At 43.3% G+C, this 19,516-nt stretch overlaps 1 protein-coding gene across 1 annotated transcript in view; it reads right to left on the reverse strand.

The window, feature by feature from the left end:
* ext2 (exostosin glycosyltransferase 2) overlaps window positions 1-19,516 on the reverse strand; it is a 319,184-nt gene that overhangs the window by 83,016 nt on the left and 216,652 nt on the right. The window contains exon 10 of the mRNA XM_028796059.2: window positions 10,798-10,987. Within this exon, the coding sequence (XP_028651892.1) occupies window positions 10,798-10,987 (190 nt within the window). The remainder of the gene's footprint in view (window positions 1-10,797; window positions 10,988-19,516) is intronic.

Here is a 19,516-nt window from a genome sequence, read left to right on the forward strand (position 1 = left end):
TGTGGGGACCCCTGAATGGGAGCAGCCGAAAAAAAGGGAAAAGCTCTGCAGCACTGCTCACTACAACATATAAACAGCAATTAATGTAAAAGCATCAAGCAGGGAACAACCAAAGCTCACACCCTAACTCAGTAAGAACACTCAGTAAATGTACGAAACATGTGCAAAAGTCAAACTTGGTGGTCTGGGTGGAAGATAATGGGCTTCCATGTGTGTGCAAATGCATCCAGAAACAAAACAGATGGGCAACCCTGACACTCCGACAGACAGTCAGATGTGAATGTGGTCACAGTTAACATTCAGGAACAGCCAGCGATGTGAATCCTACCCTTCACCCAATCTAAGGAGTGCAATTTCACTTGAAAATAAAATGCCGGGTTGATTTTTCAAAGAAGAAATAATCCATCATTACAGCAGCAAATCTCCTAAATGGCACCACCATTAACTAATGGTGATTGCGAACAAAGCTTCGGCCTCTCAGGTTTACTGTTGGCACGGCTTCAACCTTTCAAGACACGGCATTCTCCTTTGGCTGCAGGGAAACCCAACGTTTGGAGATTAAAGCAATTTTGAAAAAAGGATGAATCCCTACCCTAAAAAAGAAAAACAGGATATCTAAACTGCTTTGATATAATGCTTTTATTATCAGAGTTTTCTTTTAAATTGTACCATTTCAAAGTCTTCTCCCAGCAGGGGATCTTCATAATAAATAAGAAACAAATATAATGATTGATATGCAAGGAAAAACATGGAAAGCAGAAAAAAAAAGGTAAAAGATGAAGCCTGACGATATAAAAGCATTTTAAATTATGACAATTTATATTCCTTTCAAGTCCAGGATGTCAAAGTGGCTTGTATAAAAAAATAAAAAGACTCCATGAATAGAGTTGGCTGGCGGCCCTGAAACCCTAGAACCGTAATCAAATTAAAGGCAAACCAGGTCCTCTGAAAATGGCTGAGCTACTCAACGTACAGCGGATTCACACAGTATTCGGACCCCTTCACTTTACACATTTTTTCATCATGGTGCAGCCTTGACAATCACTTAAATGATTTTTTTTTTCCCTCATCAAGCAACACTCAATAACCCAGAAAGATAAAGTGAAAACATGACATTAGGAATATTGAAAATAAAAATATGCAAGATTTCAAGGCAACTTAGGCCCCCATCTTCGGGCAAGATGGAATACAGAAACTGGAGTTCTGTGTGAATATCTACACACTAGGACAGATACAGCAATGGAAAATCTTTAGGTGAGACATCTTAAATGTAAAAAATTAATAGACCTCTCCAGGCTAAGATTCATTTAACAGGAGAGGAGAACAACTATAGTCAAGATCTTTTGATAAGATAACTGTCCAGCAAAGTCTGTTGAAGTTTCTGATGAGGTTTTCCATACAATGTGGATCTGCAATCAGGTTGTCTGGAACAGTCCTGAGAGATGCAAACAATCCTTATATCTGGCCATAAAACTCTCGTCTCTATTTACACCATGTTGGAATGTGTTAAATTTTAGCATGAGTTTAATTTCCCATTCTTTTCTCTCTTGCTGTTTTCTGAAGTTGCCCATAAGCACTGGGACTTTAAAGTCCTTCTCACAGTGTCCATGGCTGTTGTAGTGAGCTGCTACAGGAACATCTCTGTTGTCATGTTTAATGTGGAACCTGTGGAAGTTTATTCTTTGGCAGAGTGTTTGTCCAGTTTCTCCCACACGGAGGGGTGTTGTACCGTGTTAGCCATTATGGATGTAGTGAGAAGTTAAGCTAAATGACCCCTTTTATTGGCTAACTAGAAAGAATACAATATGCAAGCTTTCGAGGCAACTCAGGCCCCTTCTTCAGGTAAGATATAATACAGAAATTGGAGTTCTCTGTGCTTATCTACACACTAGGACAGATGCAGCAATTGAAAACCTTTAGGTGAGATATCTTAGATGTAAAAAATTAATAGACCTCTCCAGGCTAAGATTCATTTAACAGGAGAGGAGAACAACTATAGTCAAGATCTTTTGATAAGATAACTGTCCAGCAAAGTCTTTTGAAGTTTCTGATGAGTTTTTCCATACAATGTGGATCTGTAGTCAGGTTGTCTGGGACAGTCCTGAGAGATGCAAACAATCCTTATATCTGGCCATAAAACTCTCCTCTCTATTTACAATATATTGGAATGTGTTAAAATTTAGCATGAGTTTAATTTCCCATTCTTTTCTCTCTTGTTGTTTTCTGAAGTTGCCCATAAGCATTGGGACTTTAAAGTCCTTCTCACAGTGTCCATGTCTGTTGTAGTGAGTTGCTACAGGAACATCTCTGATATCATGTTTAATGTGGAACCTGTGGAAGTTTAATCTTTGGCGGAGTGTTTGTCTAGGTTCTCCCGCATTGGAGAACAGTTTTGGGACATTTCATACAGAGAAGTAGGACTGACTACAGATCCACATTGTTTTGAAAAACTCATCAGAAACTTCAAAACACTTTGTAGGAAAGTTATCTTAACTAAAGATCTTGACTATACGTTGTTCTCCTCTCCTGCTAAATTAATCTTAGCCTGGACAGGTCTATTAATTTTTTACATCCAAGATATCTCACCTAAAGGTTTTCCAATGCTCTGTGTGTCCCAGTGTGTAGAGAAGCACAGAGAACTCCAGTTTCTGTATTATATCTTGCCTGAAGAAGGGGCATGAGTTGCCTCGAAAGCTTGCATATTGTAATCTTTCTAGTTAGCCAATAAAAGGGGTCATTTAGGTTAACTTCATACTACATCCATAATGGCTAACATGGTAAAACACCCTAGTACTACTTAAAAATAAAAAAATTGACACAAACATTCAAACCCTTTACTCGGTACTTCAGTTGATTCCAGCCTGAAGTCTGCTTTGGGTTTGACATGACAGGAGATTTTCTGCCATTCTTTTCTGCTGATTCTCTCAAACTCTGCCAGGTTGGATGGAGACCCTCAGTAGCCAGCTATTTCCAGGTGTCTCCAGAGATGTTTGATTGGGTTGAAGTTTTGCTGGGCTACTCAAAGACATTCACAGAGTTGTCTCTGAGCCACTAGTGTGTGTCATTGCTTTGTGAACCTTCAGGGCAGTCTGAAGTGGAGAGCACTCCGAGCAGGCTTTCATTGAAGATGTCTCTGTGCTTTGCTCCGTTCAGTTTTCTTTCAACCCTAACTAGTCTCCCAGTTCCTGATGCTGCTACAACTATGCCTCATTACTGGATTTGGTATAGGAAAGGTGATGAGTGGTGCCTGGTTTTGAAGCAGACAGTTCAATGGTGGCTTCATCAGACCAGAAAATTTGATTTCTCACATTGCCTCTTGGCAAAACTCCAAGAAGGCTTTCGTGCGTCTTTTACTGAGGAGAGGCGTCTGTACAGCCATTCTTTCATAAAGTCCAGATTAGTGGAGTGTTCCAGTGATGGTTATCCTTCTGGAAGTTTCCCCCATCTCCACACAGGTTTTCTGGAGCTCAGCCAGAGTGATCAATGGGTTCTTCTTCACTTCTCTTACCAAGGCTCTTCACACCCAATTAATTGCTCAGTTTACTCAGGCAGCCAGCTCTAGAAGAATCATGGTAGTTCCAGACTACTTCTGTTTAACATTATGGAGGCCACTGTGCCATTGGCAGCCTTTCAATAGTGCAGACATTCTTTTGTAGCCCTCCCCAGATCTGTGACTCCACACAATCCTGTCTCTACGCTCTGCAGGCAATTCCTTTGACCTCACGGCGGGGTTTTTCTATAGGCAGGTGTGTGCCTTTCCTAATCAGGGCCAGTCAACTGAACTGACCATAGATGGACTCCAAACGATATCAATGATGATCGGTAGAATGGGATGCATCTGAGCCAAAGCATAGATCCTGAATATTTCAGTCAGTGTGCGATTTTAATACATTTATAAAAATTCCTAAAATTCTGTTTTTACTTTATTATTCTGGGGTGTTAAGTGTTGTTTGTTGAGAGAAAAAAATTAATTTAAATGATTTTAGCACAAAGCTACAACACAACAAAAAGTGAAGGGTCTGAAGACTTTCTGAATGCACTGTACATGCATACGGTATATTGTGATGCACAGAATCAACGTCTTGGCTTCCCTTATCTGTCTGGGTGGCCAAGATCACGAGACTCGCAGAAGAGCGGTGCACTAGTTTGCCAACTTACAAAAGTGAAGAAAATGGATGGAACATCTAGACTGGGATAAATGACAAGTCCCTTTCTTGGTCGGGAAGCCATACATATGGGACAATGGGGGAGTGCCTCCCATGTGGAGGCTGTTACTCCATACATTGGGTGGCGACATCCCTTATGGCAAACTCTAGTATGTTTGTACACAGGGCTGCCTGGGAGTTGTGGTCCCATAGAACAACTCTGTTGGTTTCCTTGGGGGCCGCCGGGGGAGTTAGCGGAAGCTGAGGATATGAGTTTTTGCCTGACTTAAAAGTGCTTCTCCAAGACGAGGTTTTGACACCAGAACTCAACCAAGATCAAGCTACAATTGCACACTTCTATCTTTGTTCTGACACCAGTCTACACAAGACTTAGAAATAGACAGCCAGCATCAACAAGAAGGTCAATCTATTCCACCTTTGCTGCCTGTGATAGATCCTCATGATTCATTATTCTAATCAGGTGACCAATGAGGAGGTCCTACAGCGGAGCCGATCAACTAGTCTCCATGTCACAGTCAAAGACCATTGACTCTGATTAGCTGGCCATATTCTTTGTATGACCCAACAGCACATACTCTGAGTAGCCATGCACTGGGTTCCCCCAGGTGCTAAATGGGCAAGGGATTGATCTCAAAATACCTGGCAGTGAACTTTCACCAGGAACCTCAAGATAGATGACGTGCCTTGGGAAGAAGCTGAAGTGCTTACAGGGGACCAACTGCAGTGGACAGTCCTCACTGCCCGATGTGCTCAACAGCACGGGTGGAACTAAGTCTAAGTAATGGCGCATTGCTATATTTTGCATCCTCATGATCCTTTTCTTTTGAAATCTTCAAATCCACCGTCATTAAATGGGGTTGCCACCCTGCTATCCCAACTCTTTATTTTGACCCTTTCGTTTTACTCTTACGATCGTTGAAGTATTTCTATATTTTCTGAGCTTCTGTAAAAAAGCTTAATTTCTCCTAAGGACAAATAAAAGTTAATTTGATCATTCTTTTTTGATTTATTTGTACTCCACTGTGGCCAGATCTTGTCACCTTTCTGGATAAAGGGGTCAACCAATAGTAAAAATTATAATAAACTGTGGACTGCTATGGCAATCAATCAATATACTATATTAGAATTCACAAATAAACTTAATCATAATAAAAAGAATGAAATAATAGTCAGCCTAAAGGGGACTCCCTCACTTTAACAATCCACCAGCCCCCTTACAACATCAGTGGCCCGTCAAAAGGCTCTCTGAAAGCACAGTGAGTAATCCCAGAACTTTGCGAGTTCACCGCCACGTTTGATTCTGCAACTCTACACTACAAAGTTACAGATAAGTATTTTAGAAGTCCATAAATCTTCCTGGGATGCCTGTAAAGAGAGGGCACTCCATAAATAATCTAAATTGTAAAAGTTGTAAAAAAACAGGAGTGCAGACCTATCAGAACCCAATAAGAAATATGGTCAAGCCCAGTCATTACTAGAAGGATACGGCAGCTAAGAAAGCGATTTCCACAATAAACTCAAGGGAACTTGTGCAAGCCGCTTATTATTTCTAATAAGCTGTCATTAGTACAGCACAGGCTGCCACGCCACCTTTAATCAAAGGGAGAAGTGGACCATTAAGAAACTTCAAAGCATCCTTTCTCATAACCATACAATGAGAAATGTACGTCGACGACGGGCCCCCCGTCTTATTGAGGCTATTCGCAAAACGTCACTGTATTGAAACACAAGCAAAAATGAATAGCGTAACCCAGGAAAATCATTAGAGGCAGAATGCCATAAGTAACTAATAAGAAATGAGTAATTACTGACTTTGACCCAGAAAAAAAAGAGGAAAAAAAGTTCTGCTTTTAATTGGCTATAAATTATTTTTGAGAAGTTCAAGGGGACAAAAAGGAGGAACCTGTCTGACTTGTCTGATGGAAAAAAAGGAAATACATTAATAATACGTGTAGTTAATAGTTCTTCAACAAATAGTAAATACACAGTCCACCATAATGTTTCGAAACAAGACATTTTTTTTCTTGATATGCCCCCAAGCTCCCAAGTTTAAAATTACAAATCAAACAATTCAAAATGTGATTCAAGTGCACCTTAAAAGCAGACTTTCACTTAAGGGGATTTGCAGACATTTCGGTGACATAACACTTTTTCTACACGGTTCCTCCATTTCAAGCAACATAATGTTTGGACACAGCAATGGCAGGCCTTTTAAAGTCGTCATGTTTAGGTCTTTGTCACGTATCCCTTGCGTGAAATGACTGTTTGAAGTCTGCAATTCATCGCCATCAGCAGGTGCTGAGGGTCTTCTTTGGTGAAGCTCTGCCAAGTCTCTGATGTAGCCATCTTCAGCTCCGGCTTGTTTAGGGGGGCTTGTACCTTTAAGTTTTCTCTTCAGCAAATGGACAGCATGCTCAGTTGAATTTATATTGGGTGACTGGCTTGGCATGGTAAAATTTAAGAATTTTACATTTTATAGCTTTGAAAAACTCCTATGTTGCCTTAGCAGGACGTAGTACAGTCTTATAAGTTTGGAGGCATTTACTGGAAGTTGAACAGATCAGAAACTTGATCTCAAAATTCATCATGTTACTGGCATTAGCAGTCACATCTCTCTCTCTCTCTATATATATATATATATATATATCTATATATTGTGGAAGATGACCCGGACACACACAGGCAGACAGGTTGAACTCATCCAACACACGTTTATTCATAGTGTCCATATTTACAGCAGTGCATAACAAACCCCCAAAAGTCCCCAAAGTCCAGGCCACAACTCGAATGCCTTAGTCTTCAGGCTGCCTCATTGCCTCTCCCCCTGAGCTCCGTCCTTCTCCACTCCCGACTCAAGCCATCGAACGGAGGGAGGCGGCCCCTTTTATAACCACCCGGATGTGCTCCAGGTGCTTCCCAGCAATCTTCCACCGACACTCCCCAGTGTGGCAGAAGTGCCGGCTGCGCACCCGGAAGCACTAAGGGTGTCCCCGCTTCTCTTCCCCCCAGCACTTCCGGGTGTGGCGGAAGTGCTGAGGTCCAGGGCTCCAAAAGAATTGGGGCGACCCCTGGAGTTGACCACAGGCCCCTACAGGGTTCAGCTTCAAAGCTCTGTACCCATGGTCCCCCCTACGTGGTCTGGGGAAGGCCTCTTCCGGTCCTCTGGGGCTTCCCGGCCGGAACGTCCCCCCAGCCACCTGCGACAATTATATTATATATATATATATATATATATACACACACACACACAATCCAATGTCTGTCTGTCTGTAAATCTGTTTCCTTTTCAGGACAGGACTACTGAACAGATTTAGATTGGGCTTTTTTGTATAATTTGCAGTAACATTCCGGCTGATTTTGCGACTTCTCTCATCGCGTTAAGTATCATTGTTCGCTTGTGGTAGGTAGGTAGGTAGGTAGGTAGGTAGGTAGGTAGGTAGGTAGGTAGGTAGGTAGGTAGGTAGGTAGGTAGGTAGGTAGGTAGGTAGGTAGGTAGGTAGGTAGGTAGGTAGGTAGGTAGGTAGGTAGGTAGGTAGATAGATAGATAGATAGATAGATAGATAGATAGATAGATAGATAGATAGATAGATAGATAGATAGATAGATAGATAGATAGATAGATAGATAGATAGATAGATAGATAGATAGATAGATAGATAGATAGATAGATAGATAGATAGATACTTTATTAATCCCAAGGGGAAATTCACAAAATTCACAAATTTCCACGAATCCAAGAGAGACGCAGCTGGCTCACAGGAGAGAAGGGGTGCGGGGCCCTCCTCACTCACGCACCACCCACAGGGCGTATCTTACATCTGCTTAGCTAGCGAATGAGAGAACTACTTAACAGATTTTGTTTGGGCTTTTAATTAGAATTTGCTTGAACATTCCAGTTGATTTTGCGACTTCTCTCATTGTGCTAAGAATCATAGTTTGCTTGCAGAAGTGATATATTCACGCTAATCCAAGACAGAGGCTGTAGGCCCAGGGGAGGAGGAAGCGTGATGTCAGGATTAGGGAGTCGGACAGGTTCCTCCTCTCTGTCCCGTTTCACTACTATGCGGGTGAAACCACAGGGGACACTTAGTCATCAATAAAGAGAGGTGTGACCTCTGGCAGCCATACATGCCCAAGCCATAACAACCCCAGCACCATGTTAAGTCCTTTTTCTCAACCTGTAATATGGCCATCCTGTTTTTATGGCTAACTAGAGGTTTGCATCTTGCAGTGTGGCCTCTGAATATCTTTTCATGAAGTCTTCTGCTGATAGACATCTCTGACACATCCACATCGACCTTCCGAAGACTGTGAAGGTGTTTAGGGCTTTTTCTGTACTATAGTGAGGATTCTTCTGTCATCAGCAGTGGAGGTCTTCCTTGGCCTACCAGTTCGTTTGCAGTTACTTAGCTCACCAGTGTGCTCTTTCTTCTTCATGATATTCCAGATAGTTGATTTAGGTCATCCTAAGGTTTTACAGATGTCTCAAATGCTTTTATTCTTGTTTTTCAGCATCATCATGGCTTCTTTGACTTCATTGGCATAGATCTTGGTCTCATGTTGTACAATAGCAACTACAGGCTCCAAGGGGTAGAAGCAAGCTGAGACATCTTATGAATCTATGAAACACGCCTGAGGAATCACAAACATTATGGTGTACTGAAATGGAGGGACCATGAAGAAAGATTATTGTCTTTTCTACATGGTGAGACAGAAATGTATGCAAATACCCTTAAATAAAAGAGCACAATGTGCACATTAATCCTGTCTGAATTGCTTGATTTGTAATTTTTAACTGTGAAACAGAGTGTTAAGTTAAGGGAAAATGTGTTTTTGTCCCAAATATTAAGGATGCAACTGTACATTGCTTATATATTTTGATTTACTCCTGCATACACTCATCCATTTCCCTACTCTCTTTTTACCCACATTTGTCACAACAGTGCTCATTTTTGGTTATGAATGTGGTCAAAGACATTAACTTGAAAACCGCAGGCTACAGAAAGATAGAAAGCTTTGCAAAAATATAACAAGAAATGCTGTGTAAAAAACAAATTAGTGAAAATTATCACTTATAAGATGGAACAAGATTTTGGTTTCCAATTCTGTTAAGCAGTTTCTATTTTTTCTCCCGTGGGTTTAAAAAAATGTATATATATATATATATCTGTATCTTCATGAGTAATAATTCTGTAATTATAATTTTGTAATGTGAAAAATTCTTACTTGCATTTTACCCGAAAACTTGAAGAGCGCTATACAAAAATAAACTGAATTAAATTGAACACAGTGTAAGAATAAATGTTATCTAAGGTCTGATATGTATGACTCTTCTTCTTTCAGCTTCTCTCATTAGGGGTTTCCACAGCGGATCATCTTCTTCCATATCTTTCCACAGCGGATCATCTTCTTCCATATCTTTCTGTCCTCTGCATCTTCCTCTATTACACCCATCACCTGCATGTCCTCTCTCACCACATCCATAAACCTTCTCTTAGGCCTTCCTCTTTTCCTCTTCCCTGGCAGCTCTATCCTTAGCATCCTTCTCCCAATACACCCAGCATCTCTTCTCTACACATGTCCAAACCAACACAATCTCGCCTCTATGACTTTGTCTCCCAACCGTCCAACTTGAGCTGACTCTCTAATGTCCTCATTTCTAATCCTGTCCATCCTCGTCACACCAAATGCAAATCTTAGCATCTTTAACTCTGCCACCTCCAGCTCTGTATCCTGCTTTCTGGTCAGTGCCACCGTCACCAACCCATATAACATAGCTGGTCTCACTACCGTCCTGTAGACATTCCCTTTCACTCTTGCTGATACCCGTCTGTCACATATCACTCCTGTCACTCTTCTCCACCCATTCCACCCTGCCTGCCCTCTCTTTTTCACTTCTCTTCCACAATCCCCGTTACTCTGTACTGTTGATCCCAAGTATTTAAACTTATCCACCTTCGCTAACTCTACTCCTTGCATCCTCACCATTCCACTGACCTCCCTCTCATTCACACACATGTATTCTGTCTTGTTTCTACTGTCCTTCATTCCTCTCCTCTATTGAGCATATCTCCACCTCTCCAGGATCTCCTCAACCTGCTCCCTACTATTGCAACAGATCACAATGTCATCAGCAAACATCATATTCCACAAGGACTCCTGTCAACCTGTCCATCACCATTGCAAATAAGAAAGGGCTCAGAGCCGATCCCTGATGTAATCCCACCTCCACGTTGAATGCATTCATCACTCAAATTGCAGACCTCACCACTGTCACACTTCGTACATATCCTGTACAACTCTTACGTACTTCTCTGCCACTCCTGACTTCCTCATACAATACCACAGCTCCTCTCAGTCACCCTGTCATATGCTTTCTCCAGGTCCACAAAGATGCAATGCAACTCCTTCTGGCCTTCTCTGAACTTCTCCATCAACATCCTCAGAGCAAACATCACATCTGTGGTGCTCTTTCTTGGCATGAAACCATCCTGCTGCTCACTAATCATCACCTCACTTCTTAACCGAGCTTCCACTACTCTTTCCCATAACTTCATGCTGCGTCTCATCTGATATGTATGCCTACAACTGAAAAAGGTACCACTTGTTTGTTAGGCCGTATGTGACCTACCTTCAGGAGGGTCTTTATTCTGATTGTTCCACACCACCAGAAGCTTACACAAGCTGGGCACTTTGGAGATCTCCGTGATGACTCGGAAGAGGCTCTCTATGCGGTCGTAGGTCAAAACTACAGCAGTGAATCCTGGGGCACGTGGTGGAATCAGTGGCAGGAACAAGGGGCTGTTCACACTCGCCCACTTCTGTAAAAGAAAAATCAAAACAAAGCACATTACGAAAAAAGAACAGAGTCACGCACTGGCAGTTTAAATAATCTGCTTTATATGCTTAGTAGTTAGCCAATGGATGTTTGTGCTTCCAGGATAAACTTTACATTTCATTTTATTTGATCTGCCAGCCTCAAATCAATACAACTAACATTAACTGTGGCCTCCGTTGAATTTTATTGATCAGAGATAAAAATTCCAACACCCCGGAAGCAAAAAATAACATTGCAAAAAAGACAAAACAAAGTTCAAGATTCATGTACATTAAACATTTAGAGTCCTTAAAGAAATGGAAGTCCTTTGCCAGTGTGTTTGCTCTATCTGACATGGGTAACGATGTGCACGACTGGGATGGATTTCTAGTCATTTCTAGAGTCACATTTTTTTCATCCTTTCCAAAGGGTCTCAGTATGGTTGTTTTGATCCGCACCAGAGTGCGACTGAACAGAATCGGTGACAAAGGGCAGCCCTGGCGGAGTCCAACTCTCACTGGAAACGGGTTCGACTTACTGCCGGCAATGCGGACCAGGCTCTGGCAACGATTGTACAGGGACCGAACAGCCCTTATCAAGGGGGCCGGTACCCCATACTCTCCGCATTGCCGGCAGTAAGTCGAACCCGTTTCCAGTGAGAGTTGGACTCCGCCAGGGCTGCCCTTTGTCACCGATTCTGTTCATAACTTTTATGGACAGAATTTCTAGGCGCAGCCAGGGCGTTGAGGGGGTCCGGTTTGGTGGGCTCAGGATTGGGTCACTGCTTTTTGCAGATGATGTTGACCTGTTTGCTCCATCAGGCCGTGATCTTCAGCTCTCTCTGGATCGGTTCGCAACCGAGTGTGAAGCAGCTGGGATGAGAATCAGCACCTCCAAATCCGAGACCATGGTCCTCAGCCGGAAAAGGATGGAGTGCCCTCTCAGGGTTGGTAGCGAGATCCTGCCCCAAGTGGAGGAGTTCAAGTATCTCGGGGTCTTGTTCACGAGTGAGGGAAGAATGGAGCGTGAGATCGACAGGCGAATCGGTGCGGCATCCGCAGTAATGCGGGCTCTGCATCGGTCTGTCGTGGTGAAAAAGGAGCTGAGCCGCAAGGCGAAGCTCTCAATTTACCAGTCGATCTATGTTCCTACCCTCACCTATGGTCATGAGCTATGGGTAGTGACCGAAAGAACGAGATCGCGAATACAAGCGGCTGAAATGAGTTTCCTCCGCAGGGTGTCTGGGCTTTCCCTTAAAGATAGGGTGAGAAGCTCAGTCATCCGGGAGGGGCTCAGAGTAGAGCCGCTGCTCCTCCGCATCGAGAGGAGTCAGATGAGGTGGCTCGGGCATCTGATCAGGATGCCTCCTGGACGCCTCCCTGGTGAGGTGTTCCGGGCACGTCTAACCGGGAGGAGGCCCCGGGGAAGACCCAGGACACGTTGGACGGACTATGTCTCTCGACTGGCCTGGGAACGCCTTGGGATTCTCCCGGAAGAGCTAGAAGAAGTGGCCGGAGAGAGGGAAGTCTGGGCATCTCTGCTCAAGCTGCTGCCCCCGCGACCCGACCTCGGATAAGCGGGAGACAATGGATGGATGGATGGACAGAGTGCGACTGGCATATTCACAATTACCTAAACAAACCAGGCTTTTAGGAAACTTGCATTAAACTTAAATAAAAACAAAAAAAAAATACACCACACAAAGGGGGAGACAGGTTGATCTACAGGTAAATTTTGGTGCGCCAACCCAGACGTACCTATTTACTTAAGGTTTTAAAATAATAATTAACACATGATGGCATTCAGAGGCAACAGACGATACTGCCACCGAAATAATGTGGCTAAATCTTTATCAATAGCTTCGAGTGGAGCTCCTTTGCTCTGCTTGTGGTAGAATTCAACATCTTAATTAAACAAATAACATTATCCTCTAACAAGGCAAGTCTGATAAAACCTTTCAGTCAGTAATCAGGCAGGTAATCTATCTGTCATCTGCGTCATTTATTTCACCTGCAGCACCAAGCTGAGGAGGGAACATCTCTTACAGCAGTCTGTTTACCTGGATGATAAGGATGATCAGATTCATTCTATAAACTAATGAATTTACATACCATGTCAATCAATCCATGCACTTCATAAACTGATTGGTTAAAAGACACTAGGTGTTTAGCATAGAGCACAACCAGCCTAAATAAAAGTCTTCCTCCATTATATCCTTGTTCTTCAATATCTCTTAGTTTAGATATTACCTTTTGAAATCTCCATGTATGTGACTACTGTCCAGTTTTATTGTTTACAGGATATGTGCTGATCTCTTAATCATTACATCAACCTGCTCCTGGTACACTGTTGTCTTTTGTTGTTCACTTGACTTTTATCTGGTTTCCTGATCTGCCTGAAAAGGATTCTGACATTTATTAACCCTTTAAATTTCTAAGATGGGTGCTACAGTTGTGCTTGAAAGTTTGTAAACCCTTTGGAATTTTCTATTTTTCTTCATAAATATGACCTAAAACATCATCAGATTTTCACTCAAGTCCTAAAAGTAGATAAAGAGAAACCAGTTAAACAAATGAGACAAAAATATTATACTTGGTCATTTATTCATTAATAAATAATAATAATAATAATTCATTACATTTATATAGCGCTTTTCTCAGTACTCAAAGCGCTGTCCACACAGGGAGGAACCGGGAAGCGAACCCACAATCTTCCACAGTCTCCTTACTGCAAAGCAGCAGCACTACCACTGCACCACCTGTGAGGAAATTGAGGAAAATGATCAAATATTACATATTTGTGAGTGGCAAAAGTATGTGAACCTCTAGGATTAGCAGTTAGTTTGAAGGTGAAATTCGAGTCCGGTGTTTTCAATCAATGGCATGACAATCAGGTGTGAGTGGGCACCCTGTGTTATTTAAAGAACAGGGATCTATCAAAGTCTGCTCTTCACAACACACATTTGTGGAAGTGTATCATGGCAGAAACAAAGGAGATTTCTGAGGACCTCCAAAAAAGAGTTGTTGATGCTCATCAGGCTGGAAAAGGTTACAAAACCAGTTTGGACTCCACCAATCCACAGTCAGACAGATTGTGTACAAATGGAGGAAATTCAAGACCACTGTTACCCTCTCCAAGAGTGGTCGACCAACAAAGATCACTCCAAGAGCAAGGCGTGTAATAGTCGGCGAGGTCACAAAGGACCCCGGGGTAACTTCTAAGCAACTGAAGGCCTCTCTCACATTGGCTAATGTTCATGTTTATGAGTCCACCATCAGGAGAACACTGAACAACAATGGTGTGCATGGCAGGGTTGCAAGGAGAAAGCCACTGCTCTTCAAAAAAAACATTGCTGCGCGTCTGCAGTTTGCTAAAGATCACGTGGCACAAACCAGAAGGCTATTGGAAGAATGTTTTGTGGACAGATGAGACCAAAATAGAACTTTTTGGTTTAAATGAAAAGCGTTATGTTTGGAGAAATGCTGGAATTACAGTGTTTTCCTAAGAACCTTATCCCATCTGTGAAAAATGGTGGTGGTAGTATCATGGTTTAGGCCTGTTTTGCTGCATCTGGGCCAGGACGGCTTGCCTTCATTGATGGAACAATGAATTCTGAATTATACAGTATTAGAGAATTCTAAAGTTATTGTCTGTTATACCTGCATTTTTATTACTCTTTAATTTAATATTGTTTTGTATCAGTATGCTGCTGCTGGAGTATGTGAATTTCCCCTTGGGATTAATAAAGTAGGGCGGCACGGTGGCGCAGTGGGTAGCGCTGCTGCCTCGCAGTTGGGAGACCTGGGTTCGCTTCCCGGGTCCTCCCTGCGTGGAGTTTGCATGTTCTCCCCGTGTCTGCGTGGGTTTCCTCTGGGCGCTCCGGTTTCCTCCCACAGTCCAAAGACATGCAGGTTAGGTGGATTGGCGATTCTAAATTGGCCCTAGTGTGTGCTTGGTGTGTGTTTGTGTGTGTCCTGCGGTGGGTTGGCACCCTGCCCGGGATTGGTTCCTGCCTTGTGCCCTGTGTTGGCTGGGATTGGCTCCAGCAGACCCCCGTGACCCTGTGTTCGCATTCAGCGGGTTGGAAAATGGATGGATGGATTAATAAAGTATCTATCTATCTATCTATCTATCTATCTATCTATCTATCTATCTATCTATCTATCTATCTAAAGGAAAATGTCAGGACACCTGTCCATGAACTGAATCTCAAGAGAAGGTGGGCAAGACAACGACCCTAAGCACACAAGTCGTTCTACCAAAGAATTGTTAAAGGAAGAAAAAAGTTAATGTTTTGGAATGGCCAAGTCAAAGTCCTGACCTTAATCCAATCGAAATGTTGGGAAGGACCTGAAGCGAGCAGTTAATGTGAGGAAACCCACCAACATCCCAGAGTTGAAGCTGTTCTGTACGGAGGAATGGGCTCAAATTCCTCCAAGCCGGTGTGCAGGACTGATCAACAGTCACCAGAAACGTTTAGGGGGGGTCACATCAGATACTGAAAGCAAAGGTTCACATACTTCTGCCACTCACAAATATGTAATATTCGATCATTTTCCTTAATAAATAAATGACCAAGTATAATATTTTTGTCTCATTTGCTTAACTGGTTTCTCTTTATCTACTTTTAGGACTTGAGTGAAAATCTGATGATGTTTAAGGTCATATTTATGCAGAAATATAGAAAACTAGCCAACCCGCGGCGTACGCCGCATAATCAGGCTGCTTTTTTAATGATTTTTAAGCACAGGGAAAAAATTAACATTTGAAAAATCCGGAGGAGAGGGGAAGGACGCCCATTACGCCCCATCCGTCATGCTAGTCTGCTGATTTCTCGTTCAGTACCCTGTGAGTAGTGATGGGCGGGGTGAAGTGTCGCGAAGCATCAACACGTTTGAAGCAATTGTGTCGGAAATCGTATCGAAGCATTTGACACTCACCTCTCTCGTGACACCTCACGGCCATTTTCATTAACGTTACAGAAACTTATGATACACTTCAATGACGTCAGTTTTAAAGGATTGCGTGGCTCTCTCTTGCGCTGCCTGTGTGTGCCTCTGTCTCTCTGTGGTGCTGCCTCTGTGTGTGTGCATGGCTCTCTCTCGCATGCTGCCTGTGTGTGCGCTTCTCTCTCTCTCTGGCGCTGCCTCTGTGTGAACCAAGATTCCACTGAGGTTGACTAATGAAAAGTCAACGTGGGTCAGAGCTGCAAGTGGACTGTGGCACAGACAAACAGAAATGATAGCACGTTTTTCGAGGCGTCGCGTCCGAGTTGGTGGGCGTGACTGTGATTTTTTCGTTGTATCCAATGGTCTAAGAGTTGGTGGGCGTGGCTCCTTCCTGAGTGTGCCATTGGCGTCTTACTTGTCGGCGGTTCAGTGAATCCACACCCCTTCAGGCGTGCTTTCCATGGTCGGCAACTTGTCTTCTGGCTTAGTGAATTATATATATAGATTCTAAAGGGTTCAAAAACTTTCAAGCACAACTGTATATTTTAATATGGAAAGAATATCAAAACACTTTATCCTAAATGACTATGTGACCCCTAAGTCTAATATTTTCTTCCACATGGTCATATGGGTAAGAAGTGTCCTTCTAGGCAATTGCGGCTTTTATGGCCCAAGGACCAGTAGGGGCAGAGTAAGCTGCCCTTATTGGGTGGTTTCTCTGCACTGTGGAGGAAAAAGGCAATGCAGTTAGTGGTAGCACCCCCTCTCTGTCTGGGGTGGTACCACATAACCTGGGAAAAACTCGGAGGGTGACCCTCTTATGCACATGTGTGACACTTCTTTAGACAGTTCACAAAAATATTCATCTTAGTAGGTTACTGAATGTCTTCTCGATTAGTGCATCATTTGAAAAGAGGTGTTTAGCATTCCAAACATTCTTTTGCAAAAAGTGTAAGGCAATATAAGATATTTAAATGTGATCAAACACTTTACCTCCTGCTCAAAAATGGAAGCTTGATGTAGGTATACTGCCCAATGCTTGGTTAAGGTGCCAATGATCAATGATGTCATGGGCAGGTTGAACCAAAGTGATGAACTGAAACAGAAACAGTAGTGCAGACACTGTAGAGGAATAAAACTGGGCAGGGACAGCCATACTAAAAAGGGGAGTCTGAGGCAGCTGTGGCAATTTACACCATGATAAATGTGAGCATAGCAACAAGACACAAGGTGGCAACCTGCATCATCAAGGTCTTTCCCAAGAAGGAAGGTGTTCCCAGGAAAGACTGAGGACTGTTTACTACGACTTAGATTTACGGTTAACATTTGGGCTTTGGTTATTGTGGTGTTGTTTGTCTCCAGGGTTTTGCCCATCATCCCCTGGTCCTCTGACTTCATTAAACAACAAGTTAAGAAAATGTACGCATGGTGGCAAACATCCAGGTACATTTGAGGGCTGTGCAGACACTGTAGTACTCAATAAACTTTTTCAGCAGGTTGAACGTTGTCATTCCATTTCAGGGTTGTGGGGGCCACAGGCTATCGTGCCAGAATTAGGCAAAAGGCAGACAACAGGACTGGACAGGACTGAAGTCCATCACAGGGACCATTCACAACGCACAATAACACACACAACATATTCACACATAGTTGGCAACTGCAAAATGCCACTAACCAAAATAAAAAAAAAAAGTTTTGTAATTCCTTCTTTGATTGCACACACCTGGCTGTTGTAATTTTCATAACATTGGACTTGTAAAGCTTTTCAGTTGTGGTAAATATAAGAAAACTAGATAACCCACATAATTATGTATTGATGGGTGAACACTTCCTGAAAGACACAGTTGTCCAAATGGGGTGGGTTTGAGGATACGACTGTAGGTGAATGAAAAGATGGAACTCTGGAGAGGGCAACATACAATTGTCCGTGACTGAAAACTGGAGGACCGCCGTCGCGCCTCCACCTCCCAGAGCGAGGAACGGGAGAGGGGAAGGACGCCCATTCCGCCCCCTCCGCCATTCTAGTCTGCTAATTTCTTAGTCATCGTTCAGTACGCACTGTCTGCTCATGTGCCCGCCCCCAACTCCTCACCTGAGTCGCTTTCATCTCTGCTACAGTCCACATGCACCTCTGAGCCACGTTGACTTTTCATTGCTCTTTGTGGTTCCGGCTGCTTTTCTATATATAATCCACCAAGTTGCCCAACCATGGTAGTAGCGGGGGGTTGGGTTGTGTGTGTACAAAGGGCAGGGACTTAATCAGTGCAAGCATATGACCCGCACTTACTGGGAATTCCTCGTTCGTGGGGAACAATTGCAAGCCCCGGTCTCCATCACGAATGGGGTTCAACGGCTTACCCATGCCTCTCGGCACCGGGTAGACACACGTTGATCCATTCAGTGTAGCGCACGTGCAGTACAGGACATCCAAGGGCATCACAGACCTATTATTGCTCAATCTCACGTGGCTGAAAGCCATTTGTCCCTCTAAGAAGTTGGACGCCGACCGCTCGGGAGTTGCGTAACTATTAAGCAGGAGGGAGTCTCGTTCGTTATCGGAATTAACCAGACAAATTGCTCCACCAACTAAGAATGGCCATGCACCACCACCCACAGAATCAAGAAAGAGCTATCAATCTGTCAATCCTCTCCATGTCCGGGCTGGGTGAGGTTTCCCGTGTTGAGTCAAATTAAGCAAATGGCTCCACATCTGGTGGTGCCCTTCCGTCAATTCCTTTAAGTTTCAGCTTTGCAACCATACTCCCCCCCGGAACCCAAAGACTTTGGTTACCCGGTTGGCTGTCCAGCGGGTCATGGGAATAACGCCGCCGGATCGCCAGTCGGCATCGTTTATGGTCGGAATTACGACGGTATGTGATCGTCTTCGAACCTCCAACTTTTGTTCTTGATTAATGAAAATATTCCTGGCAAATACTTTCGCTCTCGCTCGAATTGTTACCGGGCATGGCTCTGTTGTGCGTGTGCCATGGTCGGCTGTTTAGTGAATTCTTGGCGGGCGTGGCTCTGTCTTGCTTGCCATGGACTTAGTGAATTCTTAGAGTTGGTGGGCGTGGCTCTGTTAGTTGTCGTCGTATCCCATGGTCTTAGAGTTGGTGGGCGGGGCTCTGGCTTTGTCTTGCATGCTTCATGGTGTCTTGTGTGCCTTAGTGAATTATATATATATATATATATATATATATATATATATATATATATATATATACTGTAGATAACAGAAAGTCAAACTTTAATACTGCGTCTGGCCATTATGGATATACCATGCAGATGTGGTACTTTGATGGCAAGTCCCAAACTTGGACATTTGTATATCATGCAGAGCCACACAAAATTGTTTAATGCCTGTCATCATCATCAGACAGGGATCAGGGCACGGACAAAAGGAAAACCCTCTCACAAGTATACACATCTGATATCAGGCACTGCTTGAAGTGGAGACAAACCCTGCTTTTGGTGTGCGTCTTGGTTCACCTCGTGATGATGTTCAAATTTAACACAAGTTCCTAATCAAGTGGGGTTCCCCCTTTGGAGTTCTGAGCGCGCTGTTCTAAACTTATTGTGACTAT

The sequence above is a fragment of the Erpetoichthys calabaricus genome, chromosome 2 (assembly GCF_900747795.2).
Source record: "Erpetoichthys calabaricus chromosome 2, fErpCal1.3, whole genome shotgun sequence".
NCBI lineage: Eukaryota > Metazoa > Chordata > Cladistia > Polypteriformes > Polypteridae > Erpetoichthys > Erpetoichthys calabaricus.